This window comes from Schistocerca americana, chromosome X, assembly GCF_021461395.2.
Source record: "Schistocerca americana isolate TAMUIC-IGC-003095 chromosome X, iqSchAmer2.1, whole genome shotgun sequence".
In the NCBI taxonomy this organism is placed as follows: domain Eukaryota; kingdom Metazoa; phylum Arthropoda; class Insecta; order Orthoptera; family Acrididae; genus Schistocerca; species Schistocerca americana.
In genome coordinates, this window is record NC_060130.1 from 791407480 (window position 1) to 791430745 (window position 23266).

At 39.8% G+C, this 23266-nt stretch overlaps 1 protein-coding gene across 2 annotated transcripts in view; it reads right to left on the reverse strand.

The window, feature by feature from the left end:
* LOC124555729 (glycosaminoglycan xylosylkinase) overlaps nucleotides 1-22190 on the reverse strand; it is a 110295-nt gene extending 88105 nt beyond the window's left edge. Inside the window, exons 1-5 of one of the 2 annotated variants that reach the window (XM_047129751.1) lie at nucleotides 21979-22190; nucleotides 21799-21907; nucleotides 21571-21702; nucleotides 21056-21310; nucleotides 7234-7403 (exon numbers count right to left, since the gene is read on the reverse strand). In XM_047129751.1, the coding sequence (XP_046985707.1) occupies nucleotides 7234-7403; nucleotides 21056-21310; nucleotides 21571-21702; nucleotides 21799-21807 (566 nt within the window). In that variant the 5' untranslated portion in view covers nucleotides 21808-21907; nucleotides 21979-22190. Of the gene's footprint in view, nucleotides 1-7233; nucleotides 7404-21055; nucleotides 21311-21570; nucleotides 21703-21798 lie in introns of both variants that reach the window. The other variant, XM_047129750.1, reaches the window with a different exon arrangement.
* Nucleotides 22191-23266: the final 1076 nt, after the last annotated feature.

The window sequence follows — 23266 nt, forward strand, 5'->3', positions numbered from 1 at the left end:
TTCAATCCAGAAACAAAGTGCCAGTCAGCTCAATGGAAGCACACAGATTCACCGCCACCAAAAAAATTTCGAGTAACCGCCAGTGCTGAAAAAATGATGGTGTCCATGTTCTGGGACAGCGAGGGCGTAATCCTTACCCATTGCGTTCCAAAGGGCACTACGGTAACAGGTGCATCCTATGAAAATGTTTTAAAGACCAAATTCCTTCCTGCACTGCAACAAAAACGTCCGGGAAGGGCTGCGCGTGTGCTGTTTCACCAAGAGAACGCACCCGCACATCGAGCTAACATTACGCAACAGTTTCTTCGTGATAACAACTTTGAAGTGATTCCTCATGCTCCCTACTCACCTGACCTGGCTCCTAGTGACTTTTGGCTTTTTCCAACAATGAAAGACACTCTCCGTGGCCGCACATCCACCAGCCGTGCTGCTATTGCCTCAGTGATTTTCCAGTGGTCAAAACAGACTCCTAAAGAAGCCTTCGCCGCTGCCATGGAATCATGGCGTCAGCGTTGTGAAAAATGTGTACGTCTGCAGGGCGATTACGTCGAGAAGTAACGCCAGTTTCATCAATTTCGGGTGAGTAGTTAATTAGAAAAAAAATCGGAGGCCTTAGAACTTGAATGCACCTCGTAGTTCATGCTCTGACAGTAGACCTTTAACATGAATAAATGTAACATATTGCACATACAACGGTTGAACGAAAAGTAATGCCTCCACCTTCGTTAACTGGGTTTAGATGGGAATATTTTAATAAATCAAACGCAGAAATAATCCTTAGAATATGATGTTTAATTTTTCCATATAATCACCAGCCGATTGGATATATTTCTGCTAACGATGAACAAATTTTATGAAGCTGTTACGAAGAAGTCGACACTTTGTTTCCAAAACCACAGTCTCACAGTTCTCTCAATGCCTTAATCAGAAGCATAATGATGTCCCCGCAGATGGTCTTTTATTATCGGGAACAGATGGAAGTCAGACGGTGCTAAATCTGGACTGCGTGGAGGATGCCCTACGGTGGTAAGGTTCAGTCTCTGAAGTTCTGCTGTGGTGGAACGTGAAGTTTGTGGGAACCCATTGTGCACAGATCTTCTGATAGCCAAGCAAAGCAATAATGTCACCCACACGTTCTTGTGAAACACCGATTGTGCTTGCAGTTTCTCTCTGAGTGATACAATGATTGTCCTGAATCAATCTGTGAACATTTTGCTTGTGAACTCGGTGGTTGCTGTCACAGGACGCCCAACTTTTTGTTTGTCACGAAGGTCAGATGTTCCCGCCTCAACATCTTTAAACTTACTCGTCCAACGATGCATAGTACACACATCAACACAATCACCATAGACTGCTTTTGTTCTCTGATGAATCTCCTTTGGGGTGACACCTTTTGCTGCCAAGAATTCAATGACTGCATGTTGTTTAAATCGCATTGACTGACCGTCTGCATGGGGTTCCATACTTTATACTGTAACAACACAACCATTCAATCCCAAGGCTTCCCACCAACTGGAGCTGCAGAGAAGAGGCTATGGAACAAGCCAGTACCTGCCACATACCAATGCCGCCAACTGTTGAAGAGTTACGAAGATGGAGGCATTACTTTTCAGTCAACACTCGTACATAGCCAGAAGAAATCCACTACTGTACAACTATATTATTGATAACAAATTTCTGCAAACAGTATCTACTGTATAATATCTAGGAGTAACTATCCAAAGTGAGCTTAAGTGGAATGACCACATGAAACAAATAGTAGAAAAAGCAGATGCCAGACTGAGACACACAGGAAGTACCTTAAGGAAATTTAACTCATACATGAAAGAAGTGGCTTATAAGGCCCTTCTTTGATCGATTCTTCAGTATTGTTCATCAATCTGGAACCCTTACCATGTAGGATGGGTAGAACAAAAGAAAAGGTTCAATGAAAAACTGCGCATTTAGTCACGGGATCATTTAGTTGTGAGAGAGCATTACACAAGCTCAACAAACTCCAGTGGCAGATGCTGCAAGAGAGGTGTTGTCCGTCACTGAGAGGTTCACTATAGAAATTTTGAGAGAGTACTTTCTGGGAAGAAGAAGATGATGATGATGATGATGATGATGATGATGATGATGATTGGGTTTTCGGGTGCTCAACTGCACCATTATCAGCGCCCGTACAAATTCCCAACCTATGTTCAGTCCAAACTTGTCACATTCATGAATGATGATGAAATGATGAGGACAACACAAACACCTAGTCATCTCAAGGCAGGAGAAAATTCCTAACCCCACCGTTTCTGGGAAGAGTCAGACAACATATTACTTCCTTTCACATATATTTCATGAAATGACCATGATGAGAAAACACGCGCAATTGAAGTTAATACAGAGGATTACCATAAATCATTTTTACCAGGTGCCATTCTCAAGCACTACTCTGTAATTTTTAACGTTTTGTTCACCTCCCTTTTATGTAACATGTGGATTAATGCTATTTTCCTCTCTTCTGGAATCTTCTCAATTTTCCAAATTCTCTCAAAAGGTGAGTGTAGATCTCTTATAATCTTTGGTTCTGACCATTTCAATAATTCTACTGTAATGGAATCTGCACCACTTGCTAAAGCTTCATGAATTTCTAGTCTGTTTGTGGGGAATCTTCCTCGAGATTTTTTGGGATTGCCTAAAATTTTAAGTTAACTGTTGAAACTGGGCAGTTTATGAGCCTGTCAATAAATTCAGCTAATACTTTACCATTTTCTTTGTCATTTAACCAAATTTTGCCTTTTTCATCTTTGAAATAAATACTCAGAGCTTGACAGCCTTACATGTTTAAAATTTTGGTAAAAATTTCTGCTATTATTTTTGCTGAAATTTTCTTTTATTTCCATAAGCTGAGATTTTTCAAAGTATCTTTTGATTTTCCACATTACTTTTTGATAGTTCTTTTCTTTGTTGTCTGAATTGTTCTACGTGTTCTTTTTTCTAACATCATTTCATCCATTTTTGAGCTCTTTGTTCTAGTACTTCTTCACACTACTCATTCTATCATGTCTTCTCTGTGTTGTTCTTGTTATTTTATAGAAATTTACATTACACTTCTTGAACCATATTTGTGGAAAGAAATCAAATATGAACATCCTGATGTAATACAATAGAATGACTTAGATGGTAATACTGGTTATACTGTAATCTACTGCATAAATTTTAAGTGTCCTTGTGAACATTTTCATTTGAGTAGACAGAGTTGCACAACAGAAAGTTCTTTATTTCACATTTAATCTCCTTCTTTTTACCAACAAGGCATTGTTAGAGTCTGGCAGCTGTTGAATACAAATGTACCCATGTATTTGACTTATGTAATAACATTTACCACTATGTACATATTTTTGGTCCTAGTATTATAATAGTCTACATCTACATCTATACTATGCAATCCATCTTCAAGAATCTTCCCGTTCAGTTCCTTCAATATATCAGTGACACTCCCCATGGATTAAACAAATCTGTGGCCATTCATTCTGTCCTTTTTTGTATACAGTCAATATCTCCTGTTAGTCCCACACATTGGAGTAATATTTTAAAACTGGACACATGAGTGATTTGTAAGCAATCCCCTTTGTAGACTGATTGCACTTTCCCCATATTTTACCAATAAACTGAAGTCTACCACCTGCCTTATCTAGAGCAGAGCCTATACGAACATTCCATTCTATATCCCTACAAGTACTACATCCAGGTATTTGTATGAGGTGGCAGATTCCAGGAGCAACTCATTGATATTATAGTCAAAGGATACTACTTTTTTTCATTTTGTGAAGTGCACAATTTTACATTTCTGGACATTTAAAGCAAGTTGCCAATCTTTGCACCACTTCGAAAACTTATCAAGATCTGACTGAATATTTATGCGGCTTCTTTCAGATAGTACTTCATTATAGATAACTACATCATCTGCAAAAAGTCTGAGTTACTACCAATATTGTCTGCAAAGTCATTAATATACAACATGAACAGCAACGGCCCCAACACACTTCTCTGGGGTACACCCGAAGTTACTTCTACGTCTGACGATGACTCTCCATCCAAGATAACATGTCATGTCTTTCATACCAAAAGTCCTCAATCCAGTCACAAATTTCGATTGATACCCCATGTGATCACACTTCTGACAATAAGTTTAGGTGTGGTATTGAGTCAGATGCTTTTCTGAAATCAAGAAATACTGCATCTACCTGACTGCCTTAATCCAAAACTTCCAATACGTTATGTGGTGCGAGTTAGGTTTCACATGATCAGCATCTATAGAATCCATGCTGGTTGACATGGGTGAGGTCATCCTGTTCAAGATAACTCATTATGTTTGAGCTCAGAACATGTTCTAAGGTTCTACAACAAATTGATGTCAAGGATATCGGAGCATAGTTTTGTGGATCTCTTCTACTACCCTTCTTGTAGACGAGTGTGACCTATGGTTTTTTTCCAAGAACTGGGCATGTTTTTTTGGTTGAGGAATCTACGACAGATTATAGTTAGAGGAGGGGTTAACTCAACCCCAAATTCAGTATAAAATCTGACAGGAATTCTATCGGGCTCTGGAGCTTTGTTCAGTTTTAATAATTTCAGCTATTTCTCAACACCACTGCCACTAATACCTTTCCCATTCATCTTTTCAGTGGCACAAGGTCTGCCTCGATAGCTCAATGGTCAGCACGGCAGAATGCTATGCAAGGGGCCTAGGTTCAATTTCCTGCTGGGTCAGATATTTTCTCCATTTGGGGACGGGGTGTTGTGTTGTCTTCATCATCATATCATCCTCATCAACACACAAGTCACTGAAATGGTGTCAACAAGCAAGACTTGCAACAGATGATCGGTCTACCCAACGGGAGGCCATAGCCAAATGACATTTCATTTCATTCAGTGGTGCGAGGATTACACTGGGGCAATTCGCCTGGGTTTCCTCTAAAGAGGTCAGGTCTATTTGCTGCCATTAGAACTGACATACATTTCCATCGTGAGTGGGGTTCATAAGCATCCTTTCTAGGTAGTTTTCAGAAAAGGCATTTAGTAATGTTTTCCACAATGTCTTATCATGCCCACCACTAACAAAACTGTAATTTTCCCAGGAAACTGTTCGATGATTAAAGTCTCCACCAATGATTACAGTATGATTGGAGAACTTACGTATGAGTGAATTGCGATTTTCTCTGAAGTTTCCCGTTACATTAGGAGATGAGTCTGGTGGGAGAAAGAAGGATCTAATCATCATTTTATGCCCACCCCTCATACTGAGTCTTGCCCAAACAATCTCATTGTGCAGCTTCAATTTCTATCTTGGTGGATTTGAGTTTCTTGTCTACTGTGACAAGTACACCACCTCCATTTCCCATCTGCCTATCCTTAAGATATACAATTAAAGTTTTACCAAAAATCTCAGTGCTATCAATTTCAGGTTTCAACAAGCTTTCTGTACCTAGTATGATGTGGGCATCACCGCTTTTTTTCACGAGTGCTTCAAATTCTGGCACTTTGATGCGAATGCATTTCTTCCGTCTTAAACTGACACTTCTGGGTTTCCCACAGCTATAATTATCTAGATTGGATGTAGAGTCATCTAAAAAAAAAAAAGATAGCAGCTTCTGATGAGTAGTGCAGTGCAAACTTGACCCATTTAGGGGGACCCTACAGTTCCCAACTCTGTGGCGCAAGTCAAGGAAGTTGCAGCCTATCTTGTCATAGAACCTTCAAATTCTCTGGCTCAGTTATTTCACTTGATTAGAACCAAAGGGCCGCAATCAGTGTTGGGGACAATGCTGCAAATCATGAGCTTCGTTGAAACTCCTTGCACAAGGCTGGTCTTCCCAACTTTCTCTGTCAGTCACTGGAATTAACCAAGTAGGACCTCAGAGCCCAGACAAAAGGCATCATTTGTTCCAACGTATGCCACAATCCATAGTTAGTTGCACCCTGTACCCTCAATGGCTGCTGTAATAGCCTCTCCAACAGGTGAAGTGTGTCCCACTGGTTCAGTTTCGGTGAAAGACAGCACCTCAAACTTGTTGGTTAGGAGGATTGGTACAACACCCTGAGTCCTCCCTGGTCCCCGTCCACCCCGTACAGGACACCTAGATCTACCACTGATACGCCACTCTCAGTCACATGGATGAGTAATGACAGATCCCTACTTACTACAGAGGAGACAGGATCATTGGGAGAGGATAATACTTGAGGTACCTCTGGTACCAGTATCACAGATCACGACTCTCGGGAGCTCTGCCAGCACACCGATTCGCAGCAGCTGCCATTCGTTTGACAGCAGTCATGGCAATTTCCAGCTGATTATGAACTTCAAACCAAACACAATTTTTTTGACAAATTATAAATATTGGTAATGACAAAGAACATATAAATCAAATCATCCTTGCACCCTTCATAGCTTAATGACTCTCTCTTCTGCCACTTTTATATCTGCAGTTATCTTAAGCAATAGACTGTGGCAAAGTATGGCATAACTATACTAAGTATGCATATTCAGGATATAATTTTTACATTTTTTGACAATAACATGACAAAGTACATATGTCTTTATTTGTGCCAACAGAGAACAATATCTGTTTCCTGCTTCAGAGACATACAACCTGAAGTTCTCTCTTCTTAGACTGCAGAAACAATACACAATCAATATGTGATAAGTGTGCTGTTTACAGAGAAGTTTATGCCGAACTGTTCTGTCCTATGATTTAACATTTCAACTACAGGGACAGAGCAGTAGGTCAGCAAAATAAGGATCTCAGATGTTAGCCACAGCTTTACTCAGAGAACCATTCCAGCATACCAATTTATGAGGGCAAACAAGGAGAAAATACAAGAAACCTAAAGCAGGATAGCTGTAACAAACATATAAATGCCCTTCCAACAACATGAATATGGTATTGCACCACTGTTTCATACTGAAAACATAGATAACAAATACTATCCACGTTCTGAGATTATTTATAGGTCAAGAAAAGTGACTGTTTGCCAAACTGCCCAATTTATAAAATGAGTAAAGATATCACTCATCTTACTTTTTGGTCAGCACTATACTATTAATAACTGTTAATAATAGAACACAGTGTGACTGATGACATTAAAGAGTAACAGATAATTACATGACTTTTGCAGAAGCTGCAACATTCTACTGGTAAAGTATCAGTTTATACTGTACAACATTAAATACTAGGAGTGGGTATCTAGCTTACCTACCACTGAGGCTTGAATACTGCTTTATGACCCCCTTCCAACGTCAGCAACAATTTCAGTTGTGTGCCCCGTTGTGCATTCTCAGCATGAATAATTTTTGATGAAGATAACATGTTTAAGACAGTGCCAAGCAAGGATGACCTCTCTGGTATTACCTGACGTGGACCAACCCACTGCACACACAGACAGTCATCAAAATACAAACATTAAATATATTTAAGTGCAAATATGACTATCAATCGATCAAAAAAACAGTAGTCTGAAACAGTGAAAAACTTACACATCTATCAGTTATACCACAGTCTTAACATTTATACGGAATGAAGACATTCCTCATGAGTCTTTGGTTTACTTCTGACTAAAGTGTCTTGCAATGATAAACAGTCATCAGCAGAAGGTACTTATATAGCAACATGACGAACGGCAATGTTTTAGCTTTGCTACAAACAGTCAAGTAAGGTACTGTGGTTCTCAATGGAGGAAAGTAAACATTCGATGCACACAATGCATATGCTATTACATTACTGTCAAAAGCTAACTAAAAATGGACTGTGTTCATGAATGAACACCACAACCTTTGAATAAGGAAGGAAAATTAGTACTGAATGTCCTGCCAATGACAAGAATATTTGAGATGAAGCAAAGTTCTGGTTGGATAAAAATGAGGAGGGGGAAAAAAAGCCTTTCAAAAGAAATAGCAGCATTCATATTAATTGATTTTGGGAATCCATGGAAACATAAATGCGAATGATCATGTGGGAGTCTGAATCCCACTCCTCCAAAATGAGAGTCCAGTGTGCTAACATGAGCTACCTCAGTCAGTCAACACCTTCTGAGAACACACACACACACACACACACACACACACACACACACACACACACACACAACCTTCATAGAGACTGAAAAATCTCCTCATCAGGAATCAATATGGATTCTGGATAAAGCGGTCTTGTGAAACTTCACTCGTTCTGTTCATCTTTAAGATCAAGAAGCCAATACATAATGTCCAGGCTGATGCTAGAACTCCACACATGAGGTGAACTCCACATGAGGTGAAATCATCAGAGATAAAAGTAACTTGGGCATTTCTGGAGTAGAGGATTAGCAGCTGTTCTTCACCATAAATGAATAATACACTGCAAGTGATGTAAATAATCACAACAAAAAATATATATAAGATTATGCAGCTGGACATATTTAAAGTGTGAAAAACACACAAAACTAACCGTAAGAGAAGGAGATAACAGACATGATCACTGGAAGAACCCAAAAGAAATTTAATTCACCCATGAAAGAAGCAGCTTAAAAAACCTCAGACAGCTGATTTGTAGTACTGTTTGTCACTCCAGGAACATTACTAGATAAGATTAATAAAAGAGACTAGACGAAATCCACAACAGGGTGTCACATTTTGGCAAGAGTTTGTTTACACCTAGAGGTATCTCGTGAAATGATGAAGGAATTCAAGCTCATATAGCGGCTCGCTGACAGTGTTTCTTCTTGAGTACCATTTGCATATGGAACAGGAAATGAGGGTAATTACGGTTGTACTTAAAGAAACTTTTGTTACATAATATCCAGTAGTCTGCGGAGTTTAGTTATAACTCTAGTGTTAACAGTCAAGTACACCAGCAGTTCAGCAGTTTTAAGATGGGCAGCATCCATTGAAAAGAAAACAATATTCAATATGACTTCTCTTACCACAAGTGGCGGATATGCTGCAGTGACAATTTGACAGGGTATATGCCACAACACCACTCAAACCAGCATCCTTGCCTTTTGTGCCTGCACTCTCGAAGCATTCTTCATCAAAAATGATTCACACTGTCAGAGACTTTTTCCTATTGCACCCAAACCTTTCTAAGATTCTACTATGGTGGGTCTGGCAGCTTTGGGCAACATACATACCCATATGTTTTCACTATCCACCAAAGTACTGTTGTTCAGCTTCAATTCTCTCACTATGCACTTGGCACAAATAATCAAAATGCTGCTTGTTGAATAGATAATGAAAGATTAAAGATAAGTTAACCTGCTCTGGGTCCTAGATCAATCAACAACTATTTATTTCACATTTTAAAAACACTGCCTGCCAAAAAACGTTAAGCACCCAGAAGGGCTAGAAAACTTCACAGGTTGCAAGGGTATGTGACTTGCGATTTTTAAAAGCTACTCAAATTTATAAAGAACTTGGCACCAAGAGCCCACTGATCAGTGGGACACTGCACTTCATCTGGCCTAGGCGCATGTCGGTTTCAGTTGAGAAAGCCACTGTATTCTCTCCTGAGGCAAGCTGGCCCACAATGTAGTACATGGTCCTTGATATCCTGGATATTGGCACTGGGTCAGAGTTGACATCTGAGCTGGTCCCACATGTGTTCTATGAGGGACAGATCTGGGGATCTTGCTGGTCACAGAAGTTCCTCAACATCATGCAGACAGTTCACAAAGATATGTGCCATGTGTAGACAACTATTGTCCTGTTGAAAAATGACACCATAATACAGCCACATGAGAGGAAACACAAGAGGACGCAGGACGTTGGTGATGTATCATTGTGCCACAATATTTCTCTCTGTTACTAGCAGCTGTGATGTGAAGTCATACCCGATGGCTTCCCACATCATGATGCCACTAGTAAAACTGCTGTACCTCTCAAAAAACATTGGATGAATGGGACCTCTCCCCAGGTCATGACCATACTCATCAATGATGGTCATCTGGGGTAGTGCTGAACCACAAATCATTGCCAATCACAAAGCACCATCATTCATCAGGAGTCCATGATACCTGGTCATGGCACCATTCCAAACACAACCATTTGTGTTGCAGTGTTAAACAACAGACTATGCATGGGACAATAATTACCTACTCCGGCTCTGACCAATGGTGTGGGATGATACAGAATATTAAAGGAAGTCCATTACTTGTTCCTGGATGGCAGGTGCAGATGTGAAGGGTTTAGGTTGTGTCTGATGCACAGCACAGTGTTCCTTCCTTGTGGTGGTCACATATCACTTTGCATAATCTTGATGATGGTTATGCCTGTCCTCACATTCCTGTGCAGTACATCAGACCACTGTCTCATCCAAATGACCCACAAATCTGGATATTGCACGATTTGACCAGCCAGACAAATGGAGGGCCCCCTTTCAAACTCAGTCAGGCTCTGATAATGCTGCCTCACACGAGTATGTAGCATCTCCATGTCATTCACAATGATCACCCAATATCTGACACTCTTCATGTCCCTTATACAGGGTGTGTCGTGTCACCACCAGACACCACACTTGCTAGGTGGTAGCCTTTAAATCGGCCGCGGTCCGTTAGTATACGTCGGACCCGCATGTCGCCACTATCAGTGATTGCAGACCGAGCGCCGCCACACGGCAGGTATAGAGAGAGACTTCCTAGCACTCGCCCCAGTTGTACATCTGACTTTGCTAGTGATGGTTCACTGACAAAATACACTCTCATTTGCCGAGACGATAGTTAGCATAGCCTTCAGCTACGTCATTTGCTACGACCTAGCAAGGCGCCATTACCAGTTACTATTGATGCTGTAAAACATGTACTGTCAAGAGCGATGTTCACCATTTATGGATTAAAGTTAAGTATTCCACAGCTACGTCCTTTTTTGCTAGTCTAATTTCCTTGACCTGTTCCAGACCTCACGCCAGCCTGCGTGAGCTGAAACGCGTGCCTTTCGGCTTCCTCTCATACAGGGTTGGCTCTCTTGCCAATCCACAACAGGGTGAATCAACTAAAACTTGCACTGAAAATTTGTAGAAATGGAAAGTGATATTGATGTGCAGTTCTCACAGAATGGATTGGTAGTCAGGCCAATCAACAGATTAAAATAATACATACAAAGTGCATTTTTCCTGCAAACCTACACTTTTTTAAATGGAACAATGCCTATCACCATTAACAAATTAAAAGTAGGGTAAATTACAATGTCAGAGCCATTTGTTACAGGGTTCTAGTGCAAGTCATTAATGAGGTATCATATTTTGAAGAGTTTCCACACTGACACCTGTTTACGCCATTCAACCTGCATAGCCGCTAGGTACAATGTCATTATGTTTGCTTACACTGTGCTTCTGTGTTCCTTGAGTGCACTACGACTTGCCGGTCAGTCAGTATGTGGCAGTCCAAGCAGTAGTTCATGAGCAGATAATGGGATTTACCAATGTAGAAAAAGCTGACATGCTCATGTTATATGGAGAGTGTAGGAAGAATGCAGTTTGTTCTTGTACGGTGTATGTGGCACAATACCTCAGCAGTTATTTATCAACCTCTTCAACCAGTTATGTGACAGTGGTAGTATAACATACAGACAGCATAAAAGAAGGAAACAAGTGATGACAGAAGAGGGGGAAATCAATGTTCTTGCTGATGTTGCAGTTGGTCTGCACATTAGCTCCTGCACAATCACATGAGGCAGTGGCATGAGTCAGACAAGGGTCCTATGCATTCTCCATTGACATATGTTCCATTCCTTTTACTTCTCTCTCCATCAAGAGCTGCATGGAAATAATTATGAGACTCACGTTAACTACTGTACATGGGTATTAAGACAGGAGACTCCAGATGTGTCATGTATCTTGTTTAGTGACGAAGTCACATTTACCAATCATGGCCAGGTAAACCATGTAAACATGCACTATTGATCAGTTGACAATCCCCGTTTGTCAGGTGGACATCAGCATCTATGGAGTGTAAATGTGTGGTGACAGTTCTTAGGCCAAAATTTCACAGACAGAACACTGACCATGCAGAAGTATCACAGCCTCCTAACCGACCCATCTTCCATGGATGCTACCAGACATTCCTCTGCAGACTTCAAGGAACCTATGGTAGCAACATGATGGCTGTCCAGACCATAACACACAAAGTACTACAGCATGTCTTCACAAATTTCTTCCAAATTGTGGGATTGGACACAGAGGACTTGTACTGTGGCTGACCCGTTCCCTGGATTTGATGCCTGTAAGCCTTTTTCTGTGAGGAAAGCTGAAAGACATGGTCTACAAGGACATACCAACTACACTTGATGACATGCAACGACGTATTACTGGAGCTTGCTTGGACATCTCCACTGAAATGCTAGCATGTGTGCAGCAGTCGTTCCATATCAGACTGGAAGTGCGTATTGCCACAGCCACTGGTCATTTTGAACACAACCTGTGATGATCAGTTGTCTTGTTACTGGTCAGAACCCATGTAACTAGTGTATGCACTTGTGTTGTTCTTTAGTGTGTGCTACCATACGTATTGCACAAGTGTCAGTGGGAGAACCTTTCAAAATACGATGTCTTGTAAATGACTCACAGTACAATCCTGCAATAAACACCACTGACATTCTAATTTACTCTACTTTTGGTTTGTTAATATCAACAGGCATTGTTCCATTTTAAAAAAAGTATATGTTTGCAAAAAAATATATTTTCTAAGTACTATTACAATCTGTACAGGGTGAAAAGTATTTAAACCGACAAACTCTGGGAGGTTGTAGGGGACATCAAAATAAATATTTTTCCCTAATGTCATTTTTTCCTATGAGGTGTATTTAAACTGGTGGAGGAAGGTTTCCATGGTGGCAAATTAATTAAACCAACAAACACTTTTCCATTTTTTTTTATGACCAAGAGGCAATACATTAACACAACACAATTTCAATTACAGTAGATTTTCAAAAATGCCTCCTCTGACACGTAAACAAAGGTTACACCGACGGATCATGTTCTGTCTGACACAGGCAAAAATCTCAGGAGTATCCTGAATTGTTCCTGCTGCTGCTGCTGCTACTATCCAGGCAACCAGATCCTCTTCTGACGCAACAGGAGTTGCGTAAACAAGGTTGCGCATCTCTCCCCACACAAAAAAGTCCAGAGGGGACATATCTGGGGATTGAGCAGGCCATGGTACAGGACCATCTCTGCCAATCCACGTTTCTGGGAACCGTTGGTCCAGGAATCGATGCACACGACGACTGAAATGTGCCGGCTCCCCGTCATGTTGGAACCACATGCGTTGTCTTGGAGGGAGCGGGACATCTTCCAGTAATTCTGGCAATGCTCTGGCGGGAAAATTGTAATAGTACCTGCCGTTTAATGGCCTAGGTAGCAGATACGGACCAATTAAACAGTCCCCAACAACACCGACCCACACATTAACGAAGAACTGCACTTGATGAGCGCTAGTAACTGTGGCATGCGGGTTATCCTCACTCCAAACATGCGAATTGTGCATGTTGAAGACTCCATCATGCCCGAACGTTGCTTCATCGGTAAACACAGAGGATGGAAATGTAGGATGCATTTCACACTGTTCCAGGTACCACTGCGAAAACTGTGCTCTGGGTGGATAATCAACTGGTTCCAGGTTGTGGACACGCTGTAAGTGAAATGGACGTAACAACTGCTCTTGAAGGACTGTTCTTACATTTGTCAGATTCGTCCCCATGTTACGTGCAATCGCACGAGTGCTGATTGAAGGATCCCGCTCCACATGCTGCAAGACAGCTTTCTCAAATTGCAGCATTCTTACCGTGTGATGGTGTCCCTGTCCAGGTAATCTGCTAAATGACCCGGTCTCACGCAGACGTTGCTACAGAGCAGCAAAGGTCGTATGATGCGGGATACGGCGATTAGGATATTGTTGTTGATAAACCTGCTGTGCAGCTTGTCCGTTGTGGTGCACTACGTAGTACGCACCAACCATATCAGTGTACTCACTCCAGGTGTATCGCTCCGTTAGTAAACAGACAAAATGCACTACTACACTGGTGGACAGTATTTGCCTACAACTGAAGAGCGTAATACGCCCTCTAACAACTGAAGATCATAATACGGCCTCTAACAACTGAAGAGCGCAATACAGCCTCCACCGGTTTAAATAATCCTCATAGGAAAAAATGACATTAGGGAAAAATATTTGTTTTGATGTCCTCTACAACATCCAAGAGTTTGTGGGTTTAAATACTTTTCATCCTGTATATCAGCTAACAATACAAGCCCCTGATTAATATTCCACTACATAAAAACTGCACATTGATAGCACTTTCAACTTCTGCAATATCTGTGATGCAATTTTTAGGTTATTCACCCTGTATACCCTACCAGGTGTGGTAACAATACTGTACAGGAACATCACTAATGCACTCTGGTAGCCATTCTACCTGTCAGAGAGAACTGCAGCTTTAATCATTTACGTGCCTGTTGACGGTATGTATGTGTATGAAGTTACAGTGACATCCAACCACATCTGGGGCTTTCACTTTTCTTGTCAGGTGTTAAGTTGTAAGGTACCTATGCACTTTTCATAACTTTCTGGTCAGTTTTAACTCTTTACACTTCTTTGCAGTCATAATGTATTGTGGACCCTATTTCAGGCAATTCCTGATGTGACCAATACAATCAACACAACCTCCTACAAGTTTAAAAAAGAGATTTTAGTAGAAGGAAGGCTACTACATATAATCTTTATGTTGAGGTCATTAGCAAGGAACACTAGCTCAGTTGTACAAGGATGGGATGGAAAATGGTCATGGCTTTTTGGATGGACTCGTCCTGGCATCTGTCAAAAATGTTTCACGGGAACTACAGAAAACATAAATCATGATGGCTGGGGGTTAACTGAAACTTGATCACCATGAATAAAAGATCCATAAGATTAATCTTTATTTAGTAAAGTTGTGATACATGTGTAGTAGTTGTGGCCTTCAGTCCATGGACTGGTTTGATGCAGATCTCCTACTACTCTATCCTGTGCAAGCCTCTTCATCTCCGAGTAACTTCCAAATTTGCTTACTGTATTCTTCTCTTGGTCTATCTCTACAATTTTTACCCTCCACACTCCTCCAGTATTAAATTGGTGATCCCTTGATGCCTCAGAATGTGTCCTACCAACCGATCTCTTCTTTAGGTCAAGCTGTGCCACAAATTCATCTTTTCCTCAATTCCACTCAGTGCCTCCTCATTACTTACGTGGTATACCCAACTAATCTTCAGCATTCTTCTGTAGCACCACATTTCGAAAGCTTCTATTCTCTTCTTGTCTATGGCGTTTATCATCCATTCTTCACTTCCACACATGGCTACACCCCATACAAATACTTTCAGGAAAGACTTCCTGACATTTAAATCTATACTCCATGTTAAAAAATTTCTCTTCTTCAGAAATGCTTTCGTTGCTATTGTCAGTCTACATTTTATATCCTTCCTAATTCGACCATGATCAGTTATTTTGTTCTCCAAGTAGCAAAACTCACCTACCGCTTTAAGCGTCTCATTTCCTGATCTAATTTCCTCAGCATCACCTGATTTAATTCGATTACATTCCATTATCCTCGTTTTGCTTTTGTTGATGTTCATCTTACATCCCCCTTTCAAGACACTGTCCATTCCATTCAACTGTTCTTCCAAGTCCTTTGTTGTCTCTGACACAACTTCAATGTCATCCCAAACCTCAAGGTTTAGATTTCTTCTCCACAGATTTTAATTTCTACTCCAATTTCTTCTTTTGTTTCCTTTACTGCTTGCTCAATATACAGATTGAGTAACATCAGGGATAGGCTACAACCCTGTCTCACTCCCTTACTAACCACTGCTTCCCTTCCATGCCCCACGACTCTTATAACTACCACCTGGTTTCTGTACAAATTATAAATAGCCTTTTGTTCCCTGTATCTGACCCCTGCCACCTTCAAAATTTGAAAGAGAATATTCCAGTTAACACTGTTAAAAGCTTTCTCTAAGTCCACAAATGCTATAAACATAGATTTGCCTTTCCTTAACCTATCTTCTAAGATAAGTCACAGAGTCACTATAGCCTCACAAGTTCCTACATTTATCCAGAATTCCACCTTCTCTTCCCTGAGGTCAGCTTCTACCAGTTTTTCCATTTGTCTGTAAAGAATTCGTGTTAGTATATTGCAACTGTGACTTATTAAACTGATAGTTCGGTAATTTTCACACCTGTCAGCATCTGCTTTCTTTGGAATTGGAATAATTATAGACCTTCTGAAGTCCAAGGGTATTACGCCTGTCTCATACACCTTGCTCACTAGACGGGAGAGTTTTCTCATGGCTGGCTCTCCCAAGGCTATCAGCAGTTCTAACACCATTTGCACAGTAGTGTCCCACAGAAATGCTAGCTACACCATTTGGTACTTTTTCTTAAGTTAATCTGACTAGTTACACACAAAAATATTTTTCAAAATACCCTGATAAATCCTATAACAAATGATTGACCATGATAAGGGGATTCAAATCAGAAGATTCACAATAACAAGTGGATTGAGAACTTTTTTCGTAGCCACAGCATTCTTAAGCCAGTCACAATATTGCCACTGAATCTAATCTCTAGCAAAACAGTGCACCAGTCAGATGTGAGCAGTTGTGAATGCAAAGGCTTATTTGATCAGCACAATGCATTACCTGAAATGGCCAGGTTGAAAGAAGTAAGCTCAGCCAATAAGTTAGAATGGTAGAGTCAGTTACACCACAGAAACTGGATGGTCTTCACATGAAATCAGTATATCATCTTCTGAGTATCTCCTCCTCATCAATGTCTAGGTGCTGGTTTTAAAATTAATTTTAAAGTAAGAGCAGTGACAGACTGCGCTGATGTTAACTTGGGTGACTGTGAAATTTGTGCATACATTCACTAGTTTTCATAAGCTCTAAAAGATGAAATGACTGATTTTGCATTGGAAGGAAAAATATTTGAATGAGAACGGGATGCAGAAGGTCCATATTCAGGTGATGAGTGACACTGAAATTGCATTTTGGAGCTTCATGGTTCAAATCCCTTTCCAGTCATCTAGGTTTCCCTAAATCACTCAATGTGAATTCTGGGATGCTCTCTCTCATTAAGACACAGTAAATTTCCTTTTTCATCACTGTCATTTCAGAACTTGTGCATCATCTTCAATGAACTTTTCAGTGATGAAATGGTAAAACCTAATCTCTCTCTCTCTCTCTCTCTCTCTCTCTCTCTCTCTCTCTCTCTCACACACACACACACACACACACACACACACACACACACTCTGGGATGAATTATACGAGCTCAAAAGCTGGATTACAACATTCAACTACTTGTCTCTGAGTTCACTTAATGTGTCCACTACATGGCAAGCAGTTGCCTTGACACATTTCATCATGAAAAGTCCTCTTCATAAACACACAAGAAAAACATTTTACACACAACCATCTACAAAATACAGTTCACAATTTTGAGACAGTATTAATATTATGCATTACTAAGCATTACCTTTAAATAAAACTGAGTGACAGCTGTATTAGAGGTGCATTTAGCTGTAAGCACCAAACTACTTTGATATGCAACCTGGCATCATGAAATGAAGGTTACATGAGATGTGTTTCAAGAGAGGAAATAACATACAGCCACTGTCATTCAAAAAAACTGAGTTAACCCTGGATAAAACAGTGGACCACAAAATCAAAGTGCAGTAACAACGGCAGCAGAGAATGACTGATATGCCAAAGTATATCACAGCCTATTTACAAGGGACAAGTGGGAACACAAAATATCATGTACATATATACAATATGTAAATGCTCAGTACTTACAATCACAGGTCATATTACAAAATCACATCATTGAATATAAAGTGCTCAACACATGACAAATTGTACTCTATGCCAAATGCAGTTCCTTGCATTTATAGAAGAGTGTAAGGATTCTTTACATTTAAAATGGCCCTTGTGAAGATAGTGTGAAAGGATATTCAGCTTTGTAAGCATAATGAAAGTAAAGTTAGTTAGTTAACTAATGTACCATGGATCATTTTGCACTATAAATCATCATGATGTGGAATGAGTTATTTTACATTCATACTGCAAATAAATTTGTACATCTATTTGTACTCTAAACATCACCATATAATTTTTTTCCCTGAAATGGAAACAACATATACAGATTGAGTTAGCAATTCCAACCCACCTTTTACACGTTACAAACATAGAAATTCTTCTACAGTATAGAAGGAGTTGTCAAGGAGAAACTATTCCAATTTATTTCAAATTTTACAATGCCGTCTGTTAGAGGTTTTTGTTACAGTTGTCTTAATGAAAGAAGTGGGAGAAGTGATGAGTCTAGCAAAATCTCCTAATTCCTTAACAGAATACTCAACTTAAGATTTTGCTTAACTACCATTACCACACCTTCTGTTTTTCTCAGGCACTTATCTCAAATAAATAGGAGTATTTGATGCACATTGTCAGCTTTGAACAGTGATGAAGGAAACATGTGACAAATGCTGTAAACAACATGGCAACTATAGCACAGTATCAGTGGCGATTTTTTCAAACGGTCTTAAGCTACAGATCAGTCTGTCACCACAACCATGTTTTTATGCTTTCACATTCTTTGGCTTCACCAACGAAAAAACTGAATATACACAGTTAAATATGTCATCACATCAGCCATTAACATTACATCACTGCTTAAAGCTGACAACTGGTACTAATCATTTCTCTTCACCCTTATTTCTAGTATGATGAGGTGAGTGTTAAAGTACCGTGACCTTTCAAGACTGTCACACTCATGATCTTCGTTCAACAGCATATGCCAAGAGTGTCTACATTCAAACATACGGCAAAATTCTATTTTTTTTTTCTTCTGAATTTTGATGTAGCCGGAAGGCTTTCAAAACTGGATGAATTCCCAGATTAACTAAACGGTTTGAATCTGCTTTGCCAGTTCAAACCCAAATTGCCATATGTCAATTTAATCTTGACGTCAAGCAAAATTACAGACCAGAATGTAGTTGCAACACACATTTTAAAAAGTAATATAGATGCAAAAAAAAAACAAGGGTCCGGAATGGGACAATTATGGAAAGGACAGAGTGCTATTCGCCATGAAGATGGTGTTACATTGCAGACAGGCACAACAAAACAGCCAAAGATTGTGGCCATGCACGGATGAGGTGCAACTGCTTGTTCGAATGTGTGTCCAAAACTTCTTTTTCTGTACACGGCTTTGACTGAAACTCTGTTTGTAACAGTTTTTTTTTTCCTCTCCACCTGTCTGAAACTCAATGTGTCATCTTTCCAGTGAGTAGCAGACTATCCTTTTCATAATTATAGATGCAAAAGAAATATTGTAAGTGCTTTGTTCTCTTTCTGTTTGGACGTGTATCATGTCACACACCACATTACCATTATGTTATGGGTCAAAGATGACATTCAGTACTTGTATGTTGAGTTGAGTTGACTCGACCTCCCTGCCTTGGTCGTCATTTAGGTAAAATTTACATAGTTGAACCCCCGGTATTTTTCAATATTGCAATGACAGACAAACAGTCTTTACCACAGGTCAATTTGTTACCACCACCAGATTTTCTGCTTTCACATTCGTTAGCTTCAACAACTGACAACAAAATTGTCACCTTCCAACCAAACTTAGCCCACGGACTGTGTTACAAATCAGTCTACCACCAAAACCAAGATTCAAGGCAAGGGGTGTGGGGTTAATACATACCTTTAACTCCCATTTGGCAAAGGATATGAGAGAGAACAATATTTGGATTAACATCTTGTTCTTCATCAATGATATCTTAGTATATATATTTTTTCTCTCTTACTCTCTGATAGTTAATATGGGCAACAAAGAAGATATGCTGTATGATACATAAACAGTAAGTAAAACTCTTCTTCACAATTAGTCAAAACGTATTTTACTAGTCTCTGTGATACTTCTAAATGAAGCACAATGTGACATATTGTATGTGCAGTCCTGTCACTAGTTTTGAGTCTCCTGCAGTATCCCACCACTTAAAAGCACACTGCTCAAAATGCAAACTTCAAATAAATATTTATATCTTCAGTTCAAAGGTTAAATGGCAGACAATCTTGAGGTATGGGGTTCAATTCCCAGGCTCCTAGAAATTTTATTTCACACTTTTACTTCCTTCACCTCCAGCAATATTTGCTACAGTGAAACATGCCTAGGTCCAACAGCACTGGAGTCCACGTCAAACTACAGCTCCCCCCCCCCCCCCCACCTATAATTGGCTCCAGAGGTTAGAGGAAAGCAAGGGCGTGGCATACCACCTCCAACAGGACCATGTCTAGTAAATTTATTATTTATCATATGGCAATACAGACATATAAGAAAGAAACAGACAAATCACTAATATAACAAACATTAATAATTGCAAACAAACATCACTAATATAACAAAGTTAAAGGATTACAAACAAACATCAAGTCTATTAATATAATCTATCAACTCTGGAGCTGCGAGCAGGAAGTCGTTGGGGCTCCCATTATAGAGTCTTCTGGAACACTCTTCAACAGTGTGGCTGATGGTCTGATTTTCGCTGCAGTCACACTGAGGGGATGGTGTTTTACCCCATATCATATCTAGTAAAAAACTGTGGTGTTCAAACCAATCTTCAAGTCAATGACAGCACTACTTTACCTTGTCAGAAGCCTACAAAACTTTTTTTGTTTGTTTACTTAGAGGACAGAAGGCAATTACCATCCCCTTGTAAACTTTAGCCCCCAACAGGTCAGGATATTTAAGTATAAGTGACAGCATGTGTTATTTACGTTTTCTTTCAGTGGTAGAAGAGAGGTGGGGGCCAGTTTCATGGTAAACGTCCTGTTTGTCAATGGAGTGAGGTATACCTCAAATCCAGTGCATTATTGACTTGACAGCATAACAACTACTGTGGAGCTACAAAGGGAAATTAATGCACACACCATCAGAGTGGAAGTTATATATATATTATTATTAAAATACAAAATGGCAGAGCATATATTGTAGTAGGGAGTCTCATTACCTTGTCCACAACAGCCCACAAACTATTTGATGCTCTGATAGTTTGTTTCAAATCATTTAGCAGATTACTGAGTATTTCTTTGAACGAAAATGAAATCTGCAAATACTTCTTGTGCAACTTTGGGATTATTTCCTTAATTTCCTGTATAGCACTCTGGGTAGCATTTTTGTATGGCAACAGCCATGAGTCACGTTTAACATGTTTCTGTCGGTTTTTGTTATATAATGAGACATTCAAATTTCTGTCTGCTTTAACCTGTAATTTAAGATCACGAAACAATGTAATCAGTACAAACATCACGTGAAAAACATTTACAAACAGTGAAAATACTAAGAACAAGAATTACATGAACTTAGTGAAAGTGACAATTCTTGGGCCAAGATTCGCCATCAATCTGACAGCAATTATTTTTTTTATCCTATGAAGTGGAATATGGCAATTATTACAGCCAAAAAAACTAGCAATACACATTTGTTTGAATTCTACAGGCTAAAGTTTCGTTCATATAAACTAACCTGCTCTGTATTTGTAGGTGCAGAGCCTGAAGCTCTTTCGTCTACAATCACATACACGAAATAAAAGTTTGCTGATAACACTAGTAGTGAAAGAGCCGTCAAAAATGTAACCGCACAATATCTGCTAACTACCTGTAAATAATAATGCTTATTTATTTCTAGGAATACAAAAGCAAAACCAATTGTATTTCAGACCATGATAATTTAGTCTAGTAAGTGAATAACTACCAAAGCCATATCCACATCTGTTGAATCGCTAATTTACAAAATGTATTGGAGAACTAGTACGTGGTTCCACATGCGCCTAGCTTCTTAACAGCAAACATTTTCCGCATTACTGTAATGATAACATTCTTGATTGGTCGGTACTGGTCACCACATCCCTTATTCTCAAACAAAGTTACATACCTAAATCGATATGTTTCAGTCTTTGCATACTGGAAACATGAATCTATTAAGAAATGTTAGCGGACAGACACCTATGCGCTACGTTTGTTATGAGTGTGGTCCTTCTTTTTCAGATACATTACGTTCCGTTAACAGCACAACAATATGGGGAAAAAAAACTATGCGCAATTAACACGCTTGAATTTTATTGGTGCAAGCTGATTCAATGAGATACAGACCTACCCCTACGCGCATCACATCTGCGCACGCAACTTATACATCGCATTAGAGGTGGCAAAAAATAACGTAACTGATAGAAATAACCGGTTACTGAGAAGTAACGGTTACTGCGATAACCGTTCCTCTGATTCTGGCAGTTATTTCAATAACTGTTTAGTGTCAACAGTGCCTCGCGCCATCTGTTGACCGAAGATCGTACTGCGCATTTGGAGGCGTTCTATAGACCATGGGAATAACTGTGAGACTGCGCGCCATCTGTTGATAAGAACTGTGTACTATTTCGTGGGCCTTCGTTACTTTTAGCATAAACAATTAAATAAAGTTAATGTCCGAGCCGTGGCTGATAGGAGCTGCAGTACAGGCATTAACAAGTACGGTCGTTCCCTTAAGCCACCGCCTTACGTGTTAATTTAGCTTGGACGGGTAGTACAAGGAAAGTTACTAAGGAGTTCGAGCGACTATGGAAATAACTGTCAGAGCCGGTATTCTCCTCTGGCAGTTATCGTTATTGGCTCGTAGTTCTAGTTCTCTGGTAGTTATCGGGGTACCACCACAGATAACCTGGAAGCTGGTAACGGAATAACTGTGTGTCTAGACGTTCCTGACTCGGTGACTCCAGTTAAAGGTCATAGTTCCAGGTGATATTTCCAGAGAGGATAGTAACTGGAGCGAACAAATATTTTCGTACTGCTACGGAAATAGCCGCTGGCCATCACGAATGACAAATAACATGTCAGAAAGTATAACATAATACAGTGGAATATAATAATTATTATCCTCATCATTTGTCAGGAGATTGTCAAAATATGTGAATATATCACAGTAACTGCTAATATTTACAGAATTGGTACACTGACAGAATAAAACACAGTTACGTACTTTTAATAAATTTATCGTACACAGAATACCCGATCTTGACTGTTGCAACCAAGTGCTGCCAAAACTGAAATATAGCAGAATTTTTACCTAAGCTGGTCTATCAGTCTCTGTTACGATATTCATCTACAGAGTAGAAGGAGGGGTCACTGGAAGCGTCTGATTCCACCCGTCTGCTTCGACGTAAAGGTGT